The 26,949-nt window shown below is 44.6% G+C and overlaps 1 protein-coding gene across 1 annotated transcript in view; it reads left to right on the forward strand.

Moving 5' to 3' along the window:
• The window catches only part of CACNA1E (calcium voltage-gated channel subunit alpha1 E), a 505,625-nt gene that overhangs the window by 85,102 nt on the left and 393,574 nt on the right, over positions 1 to 26,949 (forward strand). Inside the window, exon 3 of the mRNA XM_059145253.1 lies at positions 25,678 to 26,128. Within this exon, the coding sequence (XP_059001236.1) occupies positions 25,692 to 26,128 (437 nt within the window). The 5' untranslated portion in view covers positions 25,678 to 25,691. The remainder of the gene's footprint in view (positions 1 to 25,677; positions 26,129 to 26,949) is intronic.

Consider the following 26,949-nt stretch of genomic DNA (forward strand, 5'->3'; position numbering starts at 1 on the left):
GGGCCGAAGCAGTTGGTCAGGGACCTGAGCTGTATCTGGAAAATAGAGTGCAGGTAACTCTTGGCTTATAGACTATCTTCAGGCTCTGCTCGAATAATATATGCAAACTGGGTTTATCTCCGGGGTGGAACAGAAAGCTGCTGGAATTGTGTGTCAAAAAGTGCCATAGCCCAGGAATCTGGTCAATGATTCCACGTGTGTGTGTGTGTGTGTGTGTGTGTGGGCAAAGGGCTGGGTAAATGAAGCAGAGTCCCTTGTTGGCCTCTTGTTGACCCTGGGATGATACGCATAGAATATTATTTTTAAAGATTTTATTTACTCATTTGACAGGCAGAGACCACAAGTAGGCAGAGAGGCAAGCAGAGGGAGAGGAGGAAGCAGGCTCCCTGCTGAGCAGAGAGCCCGATGTGGGGCTCGATCCCAGGATCCCGGGATCATGGCTGAGCAGAAGGCAGAGGCTTTAACCCACTGAGCCACCCAGGTGCCCCAAGAATATTATTTTTAAAAGAACTCCATGAAGGTCAGCATGGACAGTGTTAAGGCACAGGCAAACCAAGCAGTTTGCTGCTTCCATAGTACAATCTCAGTGTCTTTTCATTTGTCATTAAAGCCTTTTAGAATTTCTTCTGACCTTATCTCCCATGTTTCTCCACTGGAAATCTTTCTTCTGCTACTTCACTAAGCCTTACTGACTTCAACCTCCTTACCTCTGAGTGTAAGATTCCTTTTGGCCAAATCCTATTTTCCCATTCTTTCCATTCTTCAAGAACAGCTCAATCCAAGGTGCCTGGTAGCTCACTCAGTTGGGCATCTGACTCAGGTCATGGTCTTGAGGTTGTGAGACTGAGCCTTGTGTGTGTGTTGGCCCTGGAGCCTGCTTGGGATCTCTCTTCCTCTCCCTCTGCCTCTCCCCTCCCTACTCTCTTCTCTCTCTCTCAAAACAACCACCACCACCACAATAACAACGACAACAACACAACAGCAACTCAGTCCTCATCTCCTCCCCGAAAAGCTCCTGGTTCCTCCAGCCCACACGGATCTGTCTCTCTTTAGAAATCTTAAAAGGTTTAAAATTGCTTTCACTTCTTGGTTAAATCATAACTTTTTCAAAGAGATATTTCAGAGATGTCACCACCATATGCAGACCCAGAGTGGATGAATGACCAACATCCAGTGAGTGGAAATTTATGCAGTCCTAAAAACCAAGCAGTCTGTTCTAAAAGGAAGAAGAGGCTAGGCAAGTAGAAATGTGTGTCATCAGTGATTGGTGATCCCTGCCAAAGGGAGTGCTTTAGGAATAAGAGCATTGCAGTCACTGGAAAGAAACATGAAATTGTGGCTCTTGGAGCAAAAGGAGGCTGCCCTTAATTAATGGGTAGCTGGCAAAAAATACAAAACAAAAAATAAAAAACAAAAAACCAGTGCTAACAGAGGCTGAGATGGAGAGCCGACTGAGAAAGCGCGAAGACCATGTGTGATGGTGGCAATTGTGAAATGTCACGTTTAGCAATGAATAGTAGATGACTGATGTGGAAAATACGGGGCTGGTTCTTTAGAGTGGTCAGGATGGGGTCTGTGAAATGATAAGGGAGATAAATGTGGATCGCTCTGTTAGAAGATATGTCAGTCTCCTCCCCATCTAGATGTTGTTTGTGAGTATGAATGGATTTGCTCTGTGGAGTGCTGGAGCCTTCCACGGCCGCAGGTGGTGTTTACATGTTCCGCTCGCTTTCCTGCTGAAGTGTTGTGTATCTGTTAAATACAGGCTGTGGAGGTAGGCTGTTTGGGTTCAAATTCTGGCTCTGCTGCTTACTAGTTACATGGCATGCTGGGAATGTCTCTGAGCCTCTCTATGCCTCAGTTTTTCTCATCTGTAAAATGGGGTTAATAATAGTACCTTCCTTAGAGTGTTGTTGTGAAGGTTAAAAGAGGTGTAATGCACAGAAGCATTCAGGAATGTTTCGCATGTTGTAAGAGCCAATATGGTGTTAGTTATTATTACCATCGGCTGTCAGTGTCATCACTGATTTTATGCTGTCTTCAAGTCTTTGAGGATGGTACTGATGAAAGGCTAGTGCTCTTTTCTGGTGGGGGAAGTAAGAAATTGGGGGCCAATATATACTCATCTGGTCTCAAAGGCTTTGAAAGCCCTGATATTTCACATATTTGGAAAGACGTTTGCAAGTCTTGGAAAGTGAATACCAAGAACCTCTTCCCAAGTTTGTGGGCTTGAGGCACTGGAGGTGTTGGTGCGACTCCCAGTCTCCATGTGTCACAGGTGGGACTGGAGCCTGCACCTGGGGATGGGAAGAAAGGTGGAGATTAGCTGCTGGTCTTCAGATGAGACCCTTAAGGGATGCCACGAAGGTGTGAAGTGTTGGTGTCTCTGGGCCAAAGATAGTTGTTTCAAGTGACTTTCATCTCTGACTAGTCCAGGGTATGGTAGGTGTTTGATGAAAGTGTGAGAAGGGTGCTAGGTGTATCCCCAGAGACTTTAGTGCCAGACAGGCCTGGATTCACATCAGGGCTTGACTCCTTATCACTTATGTGACGTTAGGAAGCTACTTAACTCTTTGAGCCTTGGAACACAGGAGGAATACATAAGATAATGTATATGAAGTTGTCTGCACATAGTAAGAGGCATATTAATTCCTTTTCACTCAGTTTCCTCATCTGTAGAATGTGGATAGTAAAAAAAAAAATTGTGGAACTTCCATAATAATTATAGATAATAGTTATAAATTCATTTATTCAACCTTTTTTTTTAAATGGCAACTATATGTCAGGCACTGTCTTAAGAGCTTAGGGCTTATCTGAATAAAATAGACAAAGATTCTTTCCTTTTGTAATTTGAATTTTACCAAGGGAAGATAGACAATACACTAACAAATGAGTAAGACTTCTAGTGTGTTTAAAGATGCTAAGTATATGGAAAGAAGAGAAAAATGAAAGTCAGATAAGGAGGCTTGGAGGTGCTCGGGGTAGCAGCAGTGTGCAGTATTAAATAGGAAGGCCAAGACATGCTTCATTGAGAAAGGGGGTATTTGAGCAAAGACTTCAAGAAGATGTGGAACTGAGTCACAGTGATATTTAGGGGAAGAGCATTCCATGCAGAGAAGGAGCAGTACAAATGCTGTGGGAGTGTGTCTGGCATGTTCCAAGAAGAGCATGGAGGTCAGTGTGGCTAAAGCAGAGTAAGAGGGGGTAGAAGAAGATGAAGTCCGGGGAATAGGGGGGGAGCCAGACCATGTAGGGCTTTGCTGGCCATTGGGAGGGCTTTGGATTTTACTCTAAATGAAATGAGGGTTTATCACAGAATGCCAAGTAGAGAAGAATAATGATATCTGCCTATTTAAGGGAATCACATTGCACACTGGCTACTGTGTCCAAAACTGAGTGCAGAAAGACAAGGGTAGAAACAGAGAGACCAGTTAGAAGGCTCTTGCTGTGTCCCTGAGAGATGATGGTGGCTTGAACCAGAATGGTAGAATGGTAGCAGTGGCAGATGAGAAGCAATTGGATCTCGTATTCTTGATGGTAGAGTCAGTAGGATTCCTTGATGATTGAATATGGGGTATAAAGAAAAAGATAGGAATCAAGGATAATCTGAGCAACTAGGAGGATTCCACCAATTCAGAAGAATATGGAACAGGTTTGGGTGGAGAAAATTAGGAGTTTACTTTTGATCATGTTGAATTGGAGCTGAATATTAAATATCCAAGTGGAAAATTGTGTAGACAGTTGGTTACGTGAGTCAGAGCTTGGGAGAGAAGATCTGGGCTGAGATATAAATTTGGGAATTGACAACGTATAGTGGTAATGATTAAAATCATGAAGCCGAAGGAAATCACCAAGGGAGTGAGTAGATATAGAAGAGAAGAGTAGCAAGGGCCAGCTCTGGGCCTCAACTGAAAAAAGTTGGGTGGAAGTATAAGAATCAACAAAGCAAGTTGATGGGAAATGATCCGTGAGGTAGAAGGAAAACCAAGAAAGAGTGGTTTAATGGAAGCCAAACTAAGAAAGTATTTCAAGGAGGAAGGAGTGATCAACTGTGTCAAATAATGTGACAGGTCAAGTATATTAGTAACCTATTGTTTAACAAATCATTACAAAACTTAGTAGTTTTGTAATTTTGAGGGCCAGGAATCTGGGAGTGGCTAAGGTGAGTGCCTCTGACTTAAGATCCCTTGCAGGGTTGTGGTCAAAATGCCAGCTGGGGCTGCAGTCATCTCAGGCCTTGACTTGGACTGGAGAATCCTACTCCAAATTCTTGCAGTTTTTGGAAGTCCTCAATTCCTCACTGGCTTTGGTCAGATACCTCAGTTGCTCACAATGTGGGCTCTTCACAGGCTTTCTGTGTAGCCTTATGACACTGTAGCAGCTTCTTTTCATGTGATCTGAGAGAAAGAGAGTTCAAGAGAGCACCTGAAAGGGTAGTCACAGTCCTCTATAACCTAATTTTGGAGGTGCTACACCATCAACTCTGGATATTCTTAGAAAGAGACTATAAGAGTGCGTGAATACCAGGAGGTGCGGGTCATTTTGAAGTTGATTATCATGTCAAGTATAACAAGAAGAATTCATCATTGGATTTAGCAATATGGAGGTTATTGTTGACCTTAAGAAATGTTGTGAAAAGAAGTATTTGATGAAAGTTGGTGTAAGAAATACTGGGATGAAGAGATCTGAGACCATGAAATACACAACTCTTTTGAAGAGTTTTCTACAGAGAGGAGCAAAGAAATGGGGTAATACCTGGTGAATGAAGTGTTTTTTCTGATATGAGGGAAATAGCACTATGTTTATATATTGATGGAAATAGTCCAATAGAGAGTGAAAAATTGATGATGTATAACAGTTAGAGAATTAGTAAAGCACTGTCCTTGAGTAGGAGAGATAACTTGTGTTGAGAAGGGTGGGTTGACTTTAGATAGAGGCATGCTGGATTCATCTACAGTATTATTTGGGAACATAAACTATGTGGTATGTGGGCAGATATGGTTATGGAAGTCTGCAGAATTACCTTCTGATTGCTCCATTTTTCTCAGTGAAGTGGGAATCAGTGGCATCAGCTGGGCTTGTTAGATGGTATTTATTTTTAAAAATCATTTCTTTGATACCTTTGGTAACTTTTTTTTGGATACCTTTAGTAACTTCGATGAAGGTAAGTAACTATGGTTACAGTAAAGGCACCTCCCCCAAGATTCCTTTTGCTTTAAGTCAAAAGGTAGAACTTTTATTCTCATAATTTGTCCAGATGGTGGGGCATCTGCTGTTCATGGTAACTTTGTAATATAACATGGAAACAAAGATCGATTTAACCCAAAATAAACAGTTTATTCCAAGACACTAAAACCCGTTCCCGCCCCCCCCCCCCAAAAAAAACCCTACAGGTCAAGATCCCTGATGAACATAGATGAAAAATTTTCAACAAAATATTAACAAGCCAGATTCAACAATACATTAAAGGGATCGTATACCATGATCAGTGAGATTTATTCCAGGGCTGCAAGGATATCCATAAATCAATGTGATATACCACATTAACAAAATAAAGGACAAAAAATTATATAATCATATCAATAGATGTACAAAAAAATTGACAAAAATTCACCAACCATTTATGATAAAAATTCTCAATGAGGTGGTTTAGAGGGAGTATTCCTCAACATGTTGAAGACCATATATGACAAACCCACAGTTAGCATTATACATAGTGGTGAAAGCTGAAAACGTTTCTTCTTCTTCTTCTTTTTTTTTTTTTTTTTAAAGATTTTATTTATTTATTTGACAGAGAGAGAGAGAGAGAGAGAGATCACAAGTAGGCAGAGAGGCAGGTAGATAGAGAGGGGGAATCAGGCTCCCTGTTGAGCAGAGAGCCCGATGCAGGGCTCGATCCCAGGACGCTGGGATCATGACATGAGCTGAAGGCAGAGGCTTTAACCCGCTGAGCCACCCAGTCGCCCCTGAAAACTTTTCTTCTAAGATTGGAAATAAGACAAGGATATCCTTTCTTGGCACTTTTATGCCAAGAGGTCCTAGTAGAGGTCCTAGCCATAGCAATTAGGCAAGAAAAAGAAATGAAAGTTATTTAAATTGGAAAGGTAGAAGTAAAACTCAGTATTTGCAGATGGCCTGATATTATACATTAAAACCCCTAAAGCATGCACCCAAAACCTATTAGAACTAATAAATGAACTCAGTAACGTCGCAGGATATACAGATATCTGTTGCATTTCTATACCCTAATATCAGAACGATGAATTGAGAACGTAATCCCATTTACAATTGCATCAAAAAGAAAATATCTAGGAATAAACTTAACCAAGAAGGTGAAAAACCTGCACTCTGCAAGCTCTTAAGAAACTGATGAAAAACAATGAAGGCAAAACAAATAAATGAAAAGATATACTCTGCTCAGAGATGGCAAGAATCAGTATTGTTAAAATGTTCATAATACCTCTGCCCAAATCCATAGATTCAATGCATCCCTATGAAAGTATCAGTGACATTTTTCATAGAACTAGAACAAAGAATACAAAGATGGGTCTGGAACTACAAAAGACCCCGAATAGCCCAAGCAATCTTGAGAAAGAAGAACAGAGCTAGAGGTATCATGCTGTCAGACTTAAAACTCTACTATAAAACTATAGTAACCAAAGCAGTATGGTACTAGCACTATATGAATGGGATAGAATAGAGATCCCAGAAATAAACCCATACTTATATGCCCAATTAGTCAACACCAAAGGAAGCAAAAATATACAATGAGAAAAGACAGTCTCTTCAATAAATGGCTGGGAAACTGAAGAGCTACATGCCAAAGAATGAAACTGGACCAGTTTCTTTCCCCATTTACAAAAATAAATTCAAAATAAAGATTTAATGTAAGACCCCAAACCATAAAATTCCTAGAAAAAAACATAATGAGCTTTTTAACATTGGTCTTAATGCTTTTTTTTTTTTTTTTTTTTGATCTGTCACCTCAAACAAGGACAAAAGCAAAAATAATTAAGTGGAACCACTATATCAAACCAACAAACAAAAAACCCCCACAAAAATAAAGACCCATTTACAGTGATAGAAACCATCAACAAAATGAGAAAGCAGCCTACTGAATGACAAAAGATACTTGCAAATGATATATCTGAGAAGAGGTTAACATCCAAAATATATAAAGAACTCATACAACTCAATATTAAAAAAAAAATCAGATAAAAAAAATGGACAGAGCTGAGGTCCCCAGGTGGTTCAGTTGGTTAAGTGGCCGACTTCTGATTTTGGCTAAGGTCGTGATCTCAGCGTCGTGGGATCGAGCCCTGAGTCCGGCTTCATGCTCAGCTGGGCATTTGCTTGAGGATTCTGTCTTTCTCCCCTTCTGTCTGCTCATACTCTATCTTTCAAATAAATAAATAAATTTTTATAAAAAAATGGGCAGAAGGCCGAGTAGAGAGCCTGATGCGGGCCTCGATCCCAGGACCCTGGGACCACGACCTGAGCTGAAGGTAGAGGCTTTAACCCACTGAGCCACCCAGGTGCCCCTCTTTGAGGTATTTATATGAAGGAAACAGAAACACTAATTTGAAAAGACTTATGTACCTCTATGTTCTTTGCAGCATTATATTTACAATAAACAAGGTATGGATGAAATTTAGGTGTTGATTGGTAGATGAACAGCTAAAGATGATCTCTCTCTCTCTCTCTCTCTCTCTCTCACACACACACACACACACACACACACACACAGAGGAATATTACTTAGCCATAAAAAGCAAGAATTCTTGCCATGTGTGGCACCATGGGTGGATGGACACAGAAGGTGGTATACTAAGTAAAATAAATCAGAGAAAGGCAAATACCAGATGATTTCACTTACATATAAAATCTAAAAAAAAAAAAATGGATAAACAAAACAGAAAGAAATAGACTCATAGATGTAGAGAGCAAACTGATGATTGCCAGAGGGGAGGGGAGTGGGGGAACGGATGAGACAGGTGAACGGGGGATCAAGAGGTGCAATGTTCTACTTATAAAATAAATAAATAAGACATGGGGATGTGATATGTAGCAAAGGGAATAGAATCAATAATACTCTAAAAATTTTGTATGGTGACATATGATAACTGGACTTATTGTGTTGACCTTTTCCTACTTATTGGGTTGACCATTTTCTAATGCATATAAATATCAAATATGTTGTATGCCTGAAACTAATATAGTATTGTATTTCAACTATTCATCAATAAAAAACAATTTTTAAAATGTTTGTGCTAGGGCACCTGGGTGGCTCAGTGGGTTAAGCCTCTGCCTTCGGCTCAGGTCATGATCTCAGGGTCCTGGGATCGAGTCCCGCATTGGGCTCTCTGCTTGGCAGGGAGCCTGCTTCCTCCTCTCTCTCTCTGCCTGTCTCTCTGCCTACTTGTGATCTCGCTCTGTCAAATAAATAAATAAAATCTTTAAAAAAAAAAGTTTGTGCTAAAACAAATAAAATCACCTGCCATATTCTTATACAGACAAGAGGTAACATCTCAAGAATTTTTTTTTTAAGATTTTTATTTATTTGACAGACAGAGATCACAAGTAGGCAGAGAGGCAGACAGAGAGAGAGGAAGGGAAGTAGGCTCCCTGCTGAGCCATGATCCCAGGACACTGGGATCATGACCTGAGCCAAAGGCAGAGGCTTTAACCCACTGAGCCACCCAGGTGCCCCACATCTCAAGAATTTAAGAAAACAAACAATTACAGGAAAGAAATATTAATATTGAGAACATTCTTTGCATTAACTAATTTTTCTTCTGGGAATTGGGAGAAGACTGCGCTGTTTTTTTCAGGAGTAGAACATACCTGTTCAGCCTGGTTTGAAAACCTCTGTAGTCAGCCTTGCAAATGGAAGGGCAGGAACTTTCAAGGTAGTTCAGAGCTCTGAAGACAGGCTTTCTGTCTCTGGGTGAGGGAATTGAGGAGCTGACCAAACACACTGCACAGGGAAAAGGGCAGGGGTCTGTGGAGGCCTCAGAAGTTTCTGGAAGAGGCAGGAGCCTCAGCCCCGTCTCAGTGCCTCCCATGTTTCCTTCCTGCTCATTGGATCTCACTGGAGTGAATAGCAGTTAGGACTCAGCCCTGGTCCCCTAAGCTGCTCATCCTCCTGCCTAGGCCAGTGACGTAGTGTCCTCTTGAGCCCACTAGGAAGGCTCTGGAAAAGGAGAGTGAGGGAAGCTTTTGAATGGGCCCTATCGGTGATGCGGAGAATCCATTTCAGGACCTGGCTTCCCTTCCTCTGTCATCTTGTCCTTCCTATATCCTTCCCAGCTTCTCAGCCTGGGGACCTCCAGGTGCAGGCCTGACCATGGGGTCAACTCTTCTCCCATGGGGTCAACGCAGTTCTCATGGGCACCATCGTGGTTATCAAGAAGCCCTTACTCCATTGGCCAAGACGAAATCACCCTGGAGATCCTGCATACTCTCCTAGCAGCCATGACGGAGCTGGTGGCCACCTCACTTTTGCAGAGACAGGTGCTCTGGTAACAGGAGCAAAGCAATTAGCCAATTTGACGCTAGTGTGAGGATGTTGCCTTATAAATGGTACCTGGCTTAGGGGAGCTACCTCTTCCCCAGATGCCCCTAGCCCTGCTCTGGCACTCAATTTCTCATTGTTGCTTCAACCACGGGCTTATGTGGGATGGCACAGACCACAGGGTCCCAGCAGAAGCCTGATTCTTCACCTCCTTATTCTGAAGTCGGTTGTAAAATGCTGCCCTCTCGATGCTGGTGCAGACCACAGGCTCTGCCCGGAGGTTTCAGCAGAGGGCAGGGACAGTGTAATTCCCAGTCCTGGGCTATTCTTTCCTGCCTAATTCCTGAGAAACAGAAAAAAGACATGATGAAACTTTATTTCAGGTGATAATAACACTTTCCTCCTTAAAATGTGCTTTCTCACCTTTGTCTTGTTTGATCTTCATGATACATCTATGAGGACAGTTTTCTCTGTTTTGTGGATGAGGGAACAGAGACCCAGAGAGGGTGCCTGACTTGCTCACCGACGTTGGCTGTGAAACAACTCTGGGCATGGCGGACGGGGCAGAGGGGCCAGAGGGGGCCACCTGAAGGGAAGGCGAACTCTGGAGGGAAGTCTTTCTTCCTGGCAGCTGGAGCCGGGCAGTGTGGAGCCTGCTGTCCTTTGTTGGGCCTCCCTGAAGGAGTCTGGGGCTCCAGGAAGCACTAACCCTTCTCTGCCTCCTCACACCCAACCGGGTCACCTGTCACAGTGTCAAGTTTCCACTGTGTCTCATTTTCGGGAAGGATGTCTGAGCAGCAGCACGGCCGGACCTCTTCTCGTTTGCTTTCCAAGGACTTTTTGCTTCGTCAGGCAAAACCAAGCCCCTCTTTGACATCTGTAGCCCTGTCCACAGAGATCAGACTTTCAGCTTTGATCGACAAAAAGCAATGGAGAGACCACGAGAAACAGAACTCTGTTCCTTCCAGGTGGTCTTGCCCTGCGGAACATCACCTCAGAAATTCTGCCTCTACCATGAGGGCATGGGTGTGAGGGAGCGTCTCCTCTGCAGATTCTGGGTGCAACTTGATCTCTCAGTGAAGCCCCTCAGGCCGCCTCCCGAATCCCTTAAACATTCATCTTCATGTTGTGCCCTCTCTGCCCTTCTTCTGAAGTTGTGGGAGTTGACTCTTCCCAAAATAACCCAAGTCAAAAAGTGATGGCTTGCGGGAAAGTTACAATTAGCTTTTCATGGGGAAAAAAAGCTCAAAGAGATTTTTTTTTTTTTTTTTTAAAGGAAGAGGTGGAGGAAGGAAAAGAAGCCACTGGAAAAAAATCTGTGCTCTTCTGAGGCAATGGAGAAAACACTGAATTATTTCAGCACAGAGCTGTTCGGCAGGAGACACATTGATTTTTGTCTCCTCTTCATTGTTTTTATTGTTGGTTACATCCTCTTTTTCTGAAGTATCAGCAGTGGGCAGAGGCAAATGAATTACTTTTCCTCACAATCCATTGATTTTTGTGTTGACACACATTGATTTCAGCTCAGAATAAGAAAGCACATCCTCCTAGAGTTATCTAAAGTTGGAATAGTTGCCTTGGGGGCTGTGGGATCCCTGTCAATGGAGGTGTTCGAACACAAGCTGAATGCCTGGGCAGGGACTATTTAGAGCTGACTCAGGCAATGACTGGGAGGATAGCTTGGGTAAACTCAGTGTCCTCGATGTCACGCTCAACATTAACACCTTGGATGACTTATTCGCTAGGGATAGAGCCTGCATGTCACCCAGGGCAATGTTTCCCCCATGGTGATATGGTAGATGATTTTCATTGGTGAGGATTTACTATGAAAATAGTAAATGACAAAGGACAAATGTTGGGGCACCTGGGTGACTCAGTGGGTTAAAGCCTCTGTCTTTGGCTCAGGTCATGATCCCAGGGTCCTGGGTTCGAGCCCTGCATTGGGCTCTCTGCTCAGTGGGGAGCCTGCTTCCCTTCCTCTCTCTCTGCCTGTCTCTCTGCCTACTTGTGATCTCTGTCTGTCAAATAAATAAATAAATAAATAGTATTTTAAAAAATAAAAATAAAAACAGGAAAAATGTAAAACAACAATAAGATACACACGTTATGGTGGTAAAAATCCAAGACATTGACCACACGCAATGCTAGCAAGAATTGGAGCACCAGGAACTCTCTTTCACTGCTGGTGGGAACGCAGAATGACGTAACCACTTTGGAAGATAGTTTGGCAATTTCTTACAAAACTAAATATACTATTACCATGTGATCCAACAGTCAAGCTTGTTGGTATTTACCCAAAGGAGCTGAAAGCTTATGTCGACACAAAAGCTTACACAAGAAGTTTCTAGTATTTTTATTCAGAAGTGCCAAAGCTTGGAAGCAAGGTGTTTTTCGGCATATGAGTGGATAAATTGTAGTAATCAGACAGTGGAACATTATTGAGTGCCAAAAAGCAATGAGCTACAAAGCCATGAGGAGACATGAAGGATCTTAATTGCATATTACTAAGTGAAAGCAGTCCATCTGAAAAGGCCAAATACTGTCTAGCTCCAACTATATGACATTCTGGAAAAGGCAAAATTCTAGGGACAGTAAAAAGATAAGTGGTTGCCTGGGATTGTGGGGATTAGGAAGGGATGTGTAGGCAGAGCGCAGAGGATTTTTAAGGCAGTGAAAATACTCTGTATAATACTAGGGTGGTTGATAGATGTCATTAAACATTTGTCCAAACCTAAAGAATGTGGGACACCTAGAGTGAACCCTTGTGTAAACTCAAGACTGTAGGTGATGAGCATATGCCAATGCAGGTTCATCAGTTGTAACACGTGGGCCACTCTGAGGTGGGGGGGATGATGACAATGGGGGAAGACTGTGTATATGTGAGGACAGAAAGTATATGGGAACTCTCGTGCCTTTTTTTTTTCAAAGATTTTATTTATTTGTGAGAGAGAGAGCACAAGCAGGGGGAGCGACAGACAGAGGGAGAAGCAGACTCCCAGGCGTCCCTCTCTCTCTGCCTTTCTCTCAATTTTTCTTTGAACCTAAAACTGCTTTAAAAAATAAAATCTTTAAAAAAAAAACTGAAAAAAATAGTAAAAATATAATTAGCATATCAGATCATGATTTTATATATATCATTGCCTAGGATGAAGCTGAGACCATCAATGCCATGGAAACCCACACTGAGACTGCACAGATTACAGGTGGAGACTTCAGACATGGCTTTGAGTAGTTAAAACCTCCATTGCTGAATTTCAGCCCCAATTGTCCCCAAGGATGAAGAGTTCAGATGATCAGATAAATAATATGGAATCATATTGGGCATATTTCTGTGCTGTATCTCAGTGCTCTTTTGGGTGGTACCTTATGAAGATTTGAATTTGCACAGCCGCAAAACTCAGGTTATAAAAATGTAGCTATCCTTCGTTCCAGAAGCTTGTTTGATTTCTGAGTCCCTAGCTACATTAATGGAAAACAACTTGATTTTTATAAATTTATGTCTTTCCTTAGTTCTAGCCAGAGGTTTTCTAGTTAGCTCATGATTTATCGTTCTTTTTTAAAAGAAAATTAATTTTCTTTTTAAAAAGAAAATTAAGAAATGTGCATTTAATGTGGGGCTCAAACTCACAACCCCAAGATTAAGAGTCACATGCCCTACTAACTGAGCCAGCCAGGCACAGTTAATTAATATGTTGTGTCCTACCCCTTTTTGTTGGAGCTTATATGGCCTGATATTGGGGCAGGACCTCAGGCTCAGATGTCATTTTCTCAGTGAGGCCTCCCCTGATTGTGCTTTTTAAATTGTAACCTACCCCAACTCCTACCCTCTCTGCCAGGCCCATTCTTACATAATGTACATTCTCAGCTTAAATATCCTCTCCTTCAAGCAGCCTCCCCAACTCCCCAGGGCCTTCTGTGGGCTCCCAAAGCCCCTTATTCTTTGTTCCCATCTGGGCACTTACCACAGTGGCGTGTCAGTCTCTGTTTACTGATCTGCTTTTGGCCCTGATGCTAGTGGCATGTAATAGGTACTCAGCACAAGTGTGTTGAATAAATAAGTGATTGGATGAATGAGTGAATGATTCAGTTCATTAAAAAAAAATACCAAAGACTGCTGAGAGGATTAGCTAAAAGGCTTATAAAGCCTTCAGTGTGGTGCTTAGTCCGAAAAGAGCTAATTGATAATTTCTGTGATAAGGTTTTCCTGCCACAGAGCTTCCATATTGTCTAGAGTTCGACGGGTCCCAGTGAGAATGGCACTGATTTTATATAGGAGAAATCAGACTAAAATGCATGGAAAAGGTAGTTGGATGGAAGGGACGGTCCTGTGTTTTCACGGTGTCAGGACTCTCTCACGCGTGATTAGCAGAGGTCCCTCTGTTTGCCTCACCTCCTGTTGTCACTGCCTTGCTGTCAAACAGCCTCCCCAGCTCCCTGGAGCACTGGCTCCTTAGAACGTGCGAATGTACTGAAATGATTTTGATTTGATTTCTGAGCGCCTGCTGCTGGGGGAGCTTAGGTGTTGGGTGGGGGGAAGAAGAGGTAGAAGAAAGACAGGATGAACCCCCTTGGAGCTTGTGTGCGGTGACTCTGTGGTCCAGCCTTTCTGGTGTTTCCCAGTTTCATGTAATTCTGTTTTTTCCAACATAGGTCATTGAGACATTCCATAAATATCAAACTTTGTAAATCAGAAAAAAAAAATCTTCTTTTCTGAGCAGTTTTAATTTTTGGATAAAATTTGCCATAATCTTGGGGAGTTTTTTTGTAGAGGGTCATGGTGAAGACAGGCAGGAATTTGGTCACAGCCACAAGACAGGGTTAGGACTGGGGCAGCTGGAGGGTGGAGGTGTAAGGTGGTGAGACAGAGAGGAAAGGACCAGGGGATCAGGAAAGGAGGTGGAGGGATCCCAAGGCTCATGCTGTCTCTTTCCTCCTCGTTTAATCCCAGAGCAGATGAGTTCCTTGATTCTTGCCAGGCGATGACATGATCTCAAGTGCCACTCCCCTTTTTTGCGCACATGGGGGCTGTCCCCTGTGATCACCCGCGTGGCTGCCTGGACCCACTCAGTGCTGTGCTTCTTCAGAGAGCGCCGCTGACCACGGCTCTTCATCCTCTACGCGGATCTGTGTGAAGACACAAAGCCAGGACGGTGGGAGAGGCTGGGTCTAATCCGTCACCAACATGCAGGACTTTACACCCTCCACATGTATGTACGTGATACATACAGTCGCTAAAATATGCAGATGCTAAAAACAAAACAAAACAAAACAAAAACAGAAAGAAAGAAAGAAAAAAAAAAAAAGCAGGGCACCTGAGTGGTTCAGTTGATTAAGCATCTGTCTTTGGCTCGGGTCATGATCCCAGGGTCTTGGGATCAAGTCCCATATCAGGTTTCCTGCTCCACGGAGAGCCTGCTTCTTCCTCTCTCTCTGACCCTCACCTGTGCTATCTGTGCTTTCTCTATCATGCTTTTTCTATCTCAAATAAATAAATCTTAAAGGAAGGAAGGAAGGAAGGAAGGAAGGAACATGCAGATGATCTTGTACCCAAGGAACAGGACCATTTGAGACCACGTCCACTTTCAAAATGCAGGTTCCCAGAGGGACATTGATGAGGAATCAGATACTAAAGTCCAGAGTCAGTGTTAACAAGCTGGGTGACCTTGGGTGACTTTCCATCGTTAACAAGTGATAAGATTTATCTTATGGGGTGGTAAATAAACATGAATATCAGGTCCTGAATCTGAGCTCAATAAGTGAAAGTTGTCCTTGCCATTATTGATTGTTACAGTCCTGACGTTCTTGGAGCCCAGTGTGGCAGGTGGCAGCATGGCAGTCAAAGTCAGGCAGACATTAAGTAGATGTTCCGCTACTTAATAACAGTGTGACTCTGACATTGGGGAGGTTTCTTCATCCTTTTAAGTCTCCGTTTCCTCATTTATGAAACTGAGTTAATAATAGTTTCATTAGATTTTTTTCAAGAATTATATGAATTCTTAAGATTTATTCTTTGCAAGGCCCTCATTGCAATACGTAGCATTAAAAAATTAAATAAATATTAGCCATTATATTTCACGATGATGGTGATGGTGATGGTAGTGCCTACTGTGACCACTACAAAGTTTTATCCTCTATTTAATTGCAACAAGTCCTTTTCCATATAATCCAACTGCAGTGTTTCCTTCTCTTTTCCTAAAACTTACCGCTCGCTCAATTGAATTTAGCTTTATTCCACTGGGGTTCAGTCATTTTCCTTTTATATGAAGGATTCTCAGAATCCTCGTCTCAAGGATTTTACGCAAGACTGAAGTCCCAGTGTCTATGTATAAAAGATGAATTACAGCCAAAAATCATATAAAGGAACGTGAGGGGACTTTCCCTTTCCTGTGGCCAAAACACTGAAATGGTTTTGCGGGCTTGTGAGTTGTACTGTTTTGAGGATGTGGGGCTCCTGCAGTTAGTGTGCTTTGGGGTGGAAATAATAGAAAATGGAGCTCAAATCAATGGGCTCCAGCCATCAGGGTCTGTGTTGCCTCATATTGCTAGTGGTGTAGAGGTGGGGAGGCTTCCGGGTTGGCTAAATCTGGTGGCTTTATCTCCCCTGCCCATGATTCTCTTGGCCCTGCTTTCCTCCAGGTGATGGCTTCATCGTTGAGTTGGTGGCAGAAGTCCCCCCATTTACATCTGTGCACGACAGCGTCCAGAGACAATTCCCTTAGGACCTTCCTTTAAGAGCTGGGAGAATTTTCTTAAAAGCCCTAGTAAGCTTCACCTCATTCTTTACTGGCCTTACATGGGTCGTGTGCCCTCTTCTTAATTAACCACTGGCAAAAGGATGGGATTCTCCCAACTAGCTTAACCCAGCTAGAACCCACCCAGGAGCTGGAGCTCATTGCCCATTGCCCAAACTGCGTAGACACTGCACAGAGGTGGCAGATGGAAGGGTCTTGAAGAGGTAGCGGTAATGCTTACTGGGAGTTTTTAGCTTGTTGAAGGTATGCAGGCCTTTCAGTTTGGTTTTCCTTATTGGTCTAATCTTGTAAGTGCTCTGTGTCATTTTGCACAGCGCTGGGGGACGCCAGTCTGAGATGCACACCAGAGGTCGCCAGCATTGTCCTCTGTATTTGTCGAACAAAGTATCCTTCAGGTCATATTATCCCTGGAAATGCAAATTTTGTTCTCAGTGAATTCTTTGGCTTAAATAAACAGGTTAATTATAATACCATTAGTAATTATGTGGTGAAATACACAATAAATGACCAGAAAGAAAATACGTAAAAATGAACAGAGAGTACAGAGATGAGGGTGGGCTGAAGGAAAGAGTCTGCAAGCTTCTGGAGACCAGATATGCTCTGGAGGCATCAGCGCACCCTTCCTCCTTTTCCACTGGTGCCTGAGTGTCCAGCTCATAACCTGTCATTTTTCTACTTGGTGGCAGGCTTCTTTGTAACTTCCAAGTCTTTGATCACAGCTGGGAAGGTGGCTGGACAGAGGCTGGGCTCTGAGACAGATCTGACATCTGGACGTGACCCCTAGGAGGAGCCAGCTGTGGCGGACAGACGGACGACCACCACCACAGAGGCTCATGGCTGGTTAAAATGCAAAGCCCTTAAGGGTTATATGATAGACTTGTCCTTCCTGGAGCCACAGCAGGGAGCTTTGGATGCCAGGCTCAAGGCTTTGCACTTGTTTCTCTATGTGGCTCTTCAGACCAGCACTCCCAGTGAGAACAGCATTCCCTGCTTAGAGCTGCGGAGAGAGAGGCTGTGAGCTTTGAAAACTTGAGCTTCGTATTAGGACCCCGATCAGGAGGAGATTCTATCTAACGGTGCCAGCACTGCTGTCTTCCACCCTACCTTTACTGAAGCAGTAACTTACTTTTCTTTAAAACAGGGCTTCCAAGGAAATCAATTCAGGTAATCTGGGTCTGTGTGGGTGGGAAGGATATTATCAGGCTCTAGCTGGAGATTTCTGGTACTCCTGGCGATGACACTTGAGTGTCAGCGTTTTGATGGAAAAGTGGCTCTGGAGAAGTTTCTGCAGCGCTGTGGATTCTGTGGTCTGAGACTGGTGCTGCTGTGGCTTGGACCTTTCAGGGTGTACCCGTGGTCTCCTACATGTTTGCCCACCAGGCCTTCTTTGTCCCTGGCTGGTCAGGCAGCTGTGGCACCTTGACTGTGTTTCTGCAAGTCCAAAGGCTAGAGGCATTTGTTTTCTCTACAGATGTAACCGTTACTGACTCCTGGCAGGTTTCCCTTCCAGAAACTCTCTGAGGAGTGGTACTCTGTTCTTTGTTTTCTACTCCCCGACAGGTCCTCAGAAAAAAACAAAACAAAACATACTTCTCTTTTTATCTTTGTCTGTCTATCTGTCTGTCTGTTTATGTCTGGGTGTTTTAGGGAAGTAGAGGATTAACAGAAATAACAAATTCCAGAAAAGTCACAAATGGTCCAAAAAAAAAAAAAAAAAAACTCAAGATACTCTGGCAGAAGTAGTTCTTGCATTACATTAAAAAGTTACTGTGCTATAGATTATGGACATTGGGGAGGATATGTGATTTGGTGAGTGCTGTGAAGTGTGTAAACCTGGTGATTCACAGACCTGGGGATAAAAATATATGTATATAAAAAATATATGTTTATAAAAAATAAAAAATTAAAAAAAAAAAAAAGTTACTGTGCTATAAAACAACAGGAACAAAAACTGATTGTACTGGGCCCAACCTCTTGGGTTTTTTCCTGGGTGCTTGTTGTGAGATCATAGAGTTTCCAGTGCCTTTCTCAGTCCCCAACACATAGTAAATGCTCCATAAATGTTTGTTGAGTGAATCTGTTGTCTTTTACTCTGATGATTTCTGCACAGTCATGTATTAAGTCCTCTTCCCTCATTAAAGAGATTTTCTTCCCTTAAGTCAGGTAGATCCTGTGAGGTTTGAAACAGCTTCTAAAGTGGAATTGTAAAGATGAATATTTAAGCAAATTGGAAAGTTGCAAGCTAAGGCCCCTTACAACCACTTCCATCCACTCCAGTGCAGTTGTAAGGATTTCTGCAGAAGGTAACTCTTAAAGAGGACGAATTTACCACAGTAGCAAAATTCGAGTACGGGAAACTCCCAGCATCTTCTTTCTTCTCTCTTTGCCTCCTGCCCCTGCCCTCGCCCTCCTCCTATGCATTCCTTTCTTTTATAAATATTTACTGAACGCCTGTCAGGGCTGGGTGCTAGGGATCCAGTGCTCAATAAAGCAAGTGTGGTTTCTGCCTTCATGTAGCTAAAAGGCTAGTGTGTGAGGAGGTGTCATTGATCCGGGGACTGTAGGGGGAGTTATGTCTGTGATGTGAGGCTGCTCCGTAATCGATTAGGATCCCCCTCCCCCACATTTAACGTTTTTGAGGACTTGCCTTCCAAATCATCAAGATCCTTTGGTGAATTGATTGTCGTGTTTAGGGCTTCTCCTTTTTCCTTTACATAAATCTGTTCCTCTATCTTTGTCCACATTATGATGTGGCCAATTTCAGCAGTTCATCAACTCCCCCATTGGATTGGCCAATATTCAGTGTATTTATACATTTGTAAATATTTGCCTTTGTATTTACCTTTGTGGTTATATTACAATACAAATACTAATACTGTCATGGAGATTGCTAGTGCTTATTAATACTGCTTTCCTCCTTCTCTTACTTGGCACACAGGAAGACTGTATTTCTGCTTTCCTTCAATTTTAAGCAGGGCCAGGTCTCAGAGATCTGGCTAAGGAAATATTGCCTAAGTAGTGCATACCACTTCTAAGTCTGGCCTCTAGACCTCTGCAAGATCCTCCAAGCTCTTTTTCTTTGTCTCCAGATTGGAGACAAAAAGTCTAATGGTGGACTCTGAGGCTCTAAGCTCAGGTGTTAGCTGCTTGTTTTTATAAATAAAGTTTTATTGAAACATAGCCACACCCATTTGCTTATATATTATCTATGGTGCTTTTACACCACAAAGACAGGGTTGGATAGTTGCCACTGAGCTCTTGTGGACTGCAAAGCCTAAAATATTTACTATCTGGCCCTTGAGGGAAGAAATGTGCCATCTCCTTGGGGGCTGACAGAGTCACTGAATGAGACAAACCTGGTCCCTGAGTGGCTGTGTGGAGCAGAGCCCATCCTTGCCATTTTCCAGGCCAGTTTCTGTTATTAAATGGTGACATGACAAAGAAATAAACCTTGACTATCTTAAGCCACAGGTATTTTGGGGTTGTTTACTAACATCATTTAATCAAAAAAATATAAGACATTTCACGTAATAAATATGACAGCTAATATTTATTGGGCATTTTTATCAGATACTATTTTATAGACTTCTATATTTACTTCCCACGACAGCCTTATGAAATATCTACTTTTTTTTTTTTTAAAGATTTTTATGTATTTATTTGACAGAGAGAAATCACAAGTAGATGGAGAGGCAGGCAGAGAGAGAGAGAGAGGGAAGCAGGCTCCCCGCCGAGCAGAAAGCCCAACGCGGGACTCGATCCCAGGACCCTGAGATCATGACCCAAGCCGAAGGCAGCGGCTTAACCCACTGAGCCACCCAGGTGCCCCTAAAATATCTACTTTTAAAGACCATTTTACAGATGAGGAGTGGAAGGCTCTATAATTTGCCCATGGATTCAGTTGGTGAGAGGGAAGCTCGGATTCATACTAGGCAGCCTGCCTCTAGTATGCAGACTTTAATCTGCTCTTTTTCCCATATTTATGGGATTTAACAGTTTCTAGTGCTATCTTATTTTGATTCCCACCACTGATTTCTATAGGACAGATTGTATTATTATCCTGATTCCTCAGGTGAGGAAACTGAGAAGAGAGGTATATTGCCAAAGTTTACTTGACTACCAAGTGGAAGAACTCTACCCTGAACCCAGAGATTCTGACACCAGACCATGGGCTCTTTTGACTCTGCCTCAAGGACTCTGGTGGACTTAGCGATCACTCCATGTTTGAAGCAGTGTTTTCTTTGGGTCTTGGTTTACTTTCAAAATGCACCAGCCTGTCAAACTGCAGTTGGACATTAGCCCATCCGTGAACAGTCACCATAACAACATAGACATATGGAGGAGAATGTGGGATGGGCAAAAATCGATGCCAGTCTAGGGGAGGATAGAGTTTTACAAGGAGTGGGGGTGGGTCGAGGAACTCCTCTGGGTATGTAGATACAGACTGAAAATGGGTAAGATAGTGTCTCTCTTTAAGTTCCTAACTCACCCAGGACAACACCTCTTACCAACTTAGTACAACCTCTCCTAAGTCTACGGTGCTTTTAGGACGTATTCTTAAGACATGATTAGGGGAGAAGATGCTTATTAAAACCATAGATTCCTGAGAGTACCCAGGATCTATTGTTGAGACTCTGGAGGGAGGTTCCAGGAATCTGCATTTTAGAAAACTAGCAGGGTAGATGATTCTGATGTATACTCATAAAGCCTGAGAACCACAGCCTTAGGCAGTCACAGGAAATGAAAATAATGTCCAGCTTTTTTCCTTCCTTGTGGTCAGGTAGCAAGCTGACTCAGAAAAGAAAAATCCTTTGATGAATAGTTCTGCATCAGGAACATCTCCTTTCTGAACAGGAGGGTGAGAACTCTGAGTAGGGTCATTTTCTGCTTTCCCTTTTGCTGGACAGAAAATCCATGAACTCTATGACTTCTCTTCTCTGGACTATCATTTTTAGAGAGGAACCCAGTATGGCATCTCTGTTGTGTGGTATCATGTTTTAAAAACTGTTTCCCTCTTGTGATGTTTTATTTCCAGCAGTAGGGGTTGGGGCCTTTCTGCTCTCTTCTTGTGCAAGACAGACAGAGGGAGCAGAGCCAGAAGAGTTTCTGGGCCACCACTCACCCTTTAGTCTCATTTCTGCCCGCCAGCTCCCAGCCCATGCCACTCGGTGGTGTATGTGGTGGAGACATTCTCTTCCTTGCTGAACTCAAGACTTGCAGGATATGAAGACCGTACATTCCCAAGAGCATAAGCTTTGTCGACTTCTGGGTATATCCATTGTTCAGAAGGTGATTGGAGGATGCGCATAATCTGGAGGAATGAGAAAGTGAGCCGTGAAGGGGTGGGAATGGAACGGGCATATGAGTCCAGTGAGGGAACGATACAGGTCTTTGGCACAGTGGACTCCCCTGCTAGGCCTGGAAGACACAGACAAGCCAATGGGATGCATGGGCCATTATTTCTGAAGCAATTCAAAAATAGAAGAATAAAAATTAAAACTCCTGATAGAATATAAAGGGAAGAAAGTTGCAAATGACATAATATTCCTCTGTGGAGGAAGATCTCAGCTCCAACTCTGGAAGGGTGAGAGGAGTGAAGATTTCCTTACCCTGCTACTCCATGTGGACCGGGAAGCAAGAGAAGAGCTCTTAATGGGGCTGTTGGGTTTCTAAGAAGTCATTTTTCGTCCTCAGGACCCCTGTGATTAAAAAGTCTTACCCTTGCCCATCAGCCAAACAGAGCAATAAAGAATAAGAAGAAAGTTGGGTGGAAAGCAAGGGTTAGAGGAATAAAACAGGTGCCCTTGGAGATTTCACTAGCTTGTTCTTGGGCCAGGATTTCAGAACTGCAAGGCCTGTTTTCCTTTAATTAGGGACTGTGGGTGGGGGCCACAGGAAAGCAACTATGCCCTCAGGAAGCTTCTTGTTAATTTTATTATTTATTTATTTACCTATTTTTAATTATTATTATTTTTTAAAATAATTATTTATTTTTTTTAAATAATTTTTTATTTTTTATAAACATATAATATATTTTTATCTCCTGGGGTACAGGTATGTGAATCACCAGGTTTACACACTTCACAGCACTCACCATAGCACATACCCTCCCCAATGTCCCTTATTTTTAATTATTTTTAAGGAAGTTTCTCATTTGGCATGTCCACCCTCAATTCTGTTTTATGGCTCTCCATTTCCTCTTTCTGCCTGCTGCTGTAGAATCTGAGTAGCAATGAAGGAGTGCAAGAGATGCATTCGAAAGAGCAAAGTTCACAAAAGTTTATAAAGTTTGTCAGAACACAGTCACACACATTTGTTTGCATATTGTCTGATGGTTTTCATGCTATAACAACAGAATTGGAGAACTTGCAGCAAAAATTACATGGCCTACAACATCTGAAATATTTATTGTCTGGTCCTTTATAGAAGGATTTGCCAGCCTCTCCAGATCTAGAGATCTCACACCGCATTTAAATGCTTGGTGTCGAAGGGAAACTCTTCACTCTACTCACAACTCATTGGCCAGAACGGTCACGTGACCCCAGTCAACCACAGGAGACCAGGAAGTGCATCCTACTAGGTGCCCAGGATGGGGGATAACCGGAATATTTGGCAAACAGTATCATGACCACCCCAACAACCTACTATGTGTTGACCTCAACACTGGGTGCTGGATAATAGAAAGATAACACAAAATCCCTGATCTCAAGGGACTCAAGGAATCCCAGAATGTGGGGGCTGGGCAGGAGAGAGGCTAACTACAGAGTAGATCCCAGTGTCCCTCCTTGGCATTTGTAGACTTCATCTCATCGATATTACTTGAGGTAGAAGATGTTTTCTCAGTTTGATGATAGCCAGACCTGGGAACTGGCCGGCTTGGCAGACAGATTCCCCTGATGAACATTTATATCAATAATAGAAGGGTTGTTTAACAGGAATTCTTAAAGGAAAGATGAGATAATTTCATGTTTTGATATTCGTAAAATTGATTCTGTTGAAGCAGAGCTCTGCAGGGCATATTATTGTGCTGTCATTTTGGCAAAGATGTGATTTGGATTGGCAAAGTGTTTGGGAAGGGGAAATCCAGGAAGGGGAGCGAGAGTGGGCTGGGCCAGGAAGTAGATGCCAGGAGCCAGGTCCCAGTGGCCCAGTAAGAGCGGGGACAGTGGCCCAGGAGCCTTGGCCGTGGAGGAACATGAGGGAGAGGAGGCTGCCGGGGCTAGAACTTGAGAGTGCCTGAGCTTCCGGTAGTGCTGAAGCCTGTGGAGGGGGTGGGAGCACCCCGACGACGGGCGTGTGCATGTGTGTGGTGAGGGAGAGACATTTAAACATTGTAGGAATGAAGGATAAATTTAAAACCCATCAAGCAGAGTTGAGACAGAATGACAACGTGAAGAACATGAATCACTCTTTCCAGGGACCCACCCAACTGTTTGCAGATTTTGAAATGTATTTTTCCCTTCATTTCTCTTCCCTGCCAAGCTTATGCTGGGCCCCTTACCTTTTCCTTCCCCTGCTCCTTGGACTCAGGCTTGGTGGCCAAGGGTCTAGCAGTGACCAGTGTGTCCCCAGAGCCTCCAGCCTGGCATCACTGAGGCCTTGGGGGTGCGGTGCTGACAGGGCTGGGGAGACCAGGCCAGATGCTAGAAATGGAGCAGGGGACGAATGAGGGCGACTGAATGACTTACTCTCTAGGGAAGTTAGGCTCTCTTCATTGTCCCCTTCAGGCTTTATCGCATATGCAGGAAGATCATCCTGGCTTTTTCTTGTCCACCTGCGATCTTAGTGTGATGCGGAGGGGGCTGGGAGAACATCTCCTTGTTCTGCTTCATGTGGTAGAGACAGGGTGGTCAATACCGTGGGATAGGCTGTGAGCCGGGATTTGAAGCCTGGGCTGTGTCTTCGAGTAGTAGTGTGACCCTGGGCCACTCTCTAAGGTCTCTGCAGCTCAGCTTCCTCACCTATAAAACGCTATGGCTATACCATGAACATTCCTGCCCATTTTATGAATCTTTGTTCTTGTGACTTTCAGTTCAGACTGGGGCAGGCGGTGGTGGGGTCTGGAGAGTAGCGTTCTGGGAAGACGCCTCCCTGGGGGGCCTACCACGGTCCCCAGTGCAGAGCGGGCCCTCACGGAGCCCTGGTTGGGTGATCGGGATGCTACGCCTTGTCTGAACGAGTAGAGCATGTGGCACTGCTTCGCGCCGAGGGGCCGTGTGTGTGCCATTTGTGGTCATCACTGGGGTGTGTGGTTTGGAACATGGGTGGGGAGGAGGCAGGAATTCAGGGGTTGGGCTCAAGGCTGGAAGGAGACAGTAAGCAAATACCTCAAAAAGGTAGTCGCTTCAGGCCCTCTCATGTCAGAAGGTCCGTCCGCTAGACCTCAGACTTGCCGTGGGAGGTCTGGCCACATCTTCCTTCTGTTCCCTAAATCCTCCTGCACATGCTCTTCCCTTTGTCCGTAGTCCTCTCTCACTCCTCACATGGCAAGCACTGTTTAAACCCAACATAATGGTCCTCTCCACAAAGCCCTTCCAGTCATCCTGTGATGAGTTTCAGTGCCCCTACTATGAGCTCACACCGCAACTGGCTCACAAGGGATGTTCTTCCTGTGTCTCCCATGAGGAGGATGTGGACCAAATCCAGCTCATCTCAGTGTGCCCAGCGCCTGGCACAGCGCCCAGCACACGGGAAGCCCTCAGTCAGGGTGGACTGGATGAGTGTCCTTCATATGCAAATCTGGCCACATCCTCTTTGGCATGGAAAAGGAGAGTGAGGCTCAAGGACGCCAACAGAGGCCCGTGAGGCCACACGTGCTCCCCGGATCCTGTGCGGATGCCCACATTAGGAAAGGAGGAAGCGACCTCTAGTCAGGGCCAGGTTCTCAAAGACGGGTTGCCTGTGGCTACTGCTGGGGAGAGAGTGTGAGAGTCTGGGCAGCAGGTAGTGGGTGTAATTTCCCCAGAGAAGTCCCAGTTCTTCCTCTTGAATGGGAGAGAACAGGCTGCTAGCTGCCTGGGGCCAGGGCCCAGAAGGACAGCCTTTGGAGTTCTTCCCCTGACGCACCAGTACCCTGAGATGTTCATCACATCGCAGCTAATTATTTCTTTAACCTCTGTCTCTGCACTAGACTGTGAAGTTCATGGGACAGAAATTAAGTCTGCTTTGTTTAACTCTGGATCCTGGCACTTGACACCCAGCCTGGTCTACAGGGGATGCTCCTGAGGTTAGCCACCATTTGCGGAGTCCCTACTGTGTGCCAGCTTCTGGGCCAGGCCTGGGACGTAGCCCTGGGTCAGCCAGAAGCTTTGACGTCATTAACCTCTTTCTTTTCTCTATTTCCCTCGTGCCCACCCCTCCCACCCTCCCGCCCCTCTCCCCCTTCTCTCTCGCCCGCTTCTTCCCCCGCAGAGCAATGTTCTGGGATGGTGCCGGAGATGCGTGGACCGAGCCCAGGCCGCAGGCTGCCCGAGCCCGCCCCCTGCCCCGCTGCAGGCGGGAGCCCTGAGCCCTGGGCCGCGGGCCGCCGCCGCCACGTCCTGGCCCTGCCGGAGGAGGAGGCATGGCGGCCCCAGCAGTGCGCCCTGCTGGAGGCCGACGCCTCGGAAGAGGTGGGCATGCTGCCGGCCTCCCCGCGCGCCGCCAACGCGGGCTTCGACAACTTCTTCCCGGTGCAGGAGGGCGAGGGCCCGGGCTGGGAGGCCGGGGCGGCCCTGGAGGCCGGCTCCAGCCCCTTCCTCCCGGTGAGCCCCGAGGTGATGAAAAGGCGGCGCGGGGGCCTCATTGAGCAGCGCGACATCATCAAGGCCCACGAGGCCCACAAGATGCAGAGCACGCCGCAGGCCCGGCGCAAGGAGTGGGAGTGAGTACCGGGAGGCGGGGCCGGGGACACACGGTGGGGGAGCGGGGAGCCGCCCAGGGCGGCCACCGGGAGGATGGGGTGGCTGTGGGAAGGGGTTGCCCGGGAAGTCAGATGCCTTTGTCGCTGCCGCTGGTGCTACAGAGGGATCTGACCCATCAGATGAGGTCCCAGTGCTCAGCGGGAACCTCGCTAACCAGCTGTAGGCTGCGTGCAACCTCACCGAGGGCGACAGCTGTCACCGGGGGCCATCAGGCTTGCCCTCCAAAACGTGCCTAGTTTGCTAAGATCTGGAGAAAGAACAGGGGTCTGTTTCACACTCTGAGCTTCCCTGAAAAGAGGAGCTCTATAAACGATGGAGAAGTCACCAAAACATGAATCATCAGTCTCATTTTTCTTCTGGAATTGTAGCTAAACTTACTCTTTCTAATATCATCCTTGGGTGAATGATTACATTTTGGGGCAAGTAGTGGAAGAGATTGTTGCCCCCGTGACTTTATCTCTGATTTTTTTGGGTAGAGTAGAAGCATTTATGATCTGTCTTAGATTGCCTTTAACCCAGTTCGTGCCTCTCGAGAACCTGGGCTTTATTCCAAGGAGCCTGACGTTAAAGGCAGAGTGTGTTTCATCAGATTCTCCTTCGCTGCTCCAGGCTTACTGCCCACCTAGAGGCTTTGTTTTGTCTTGTGGATGCCAGTGAACGTCCTGCATGTTTGCACGTCTTGTAGTCTCTACGTCTTCCTTAGGGTGTTGAGTTGTTAAATGTTATTAGGTACAAAAAGACGAGCAATAGATGTGTTTTGATGGTGGTGGTCATGGTAGAA

The sequence above is a fragment of the Mustela lutreola genome, chromosome 14 (genome assembly GCF_030435805.1).
Source record: "Mustela lutreola isolate mMusLut2 chromosome 14, mMusLut2.pri, whole genome shotgun sequence".
Lineage (NCBI taxonomy): Eukaryota > Metazoa > Chordata > Mammalia > Carnivora > Mustelidae > Mustela > Mustela lutreola.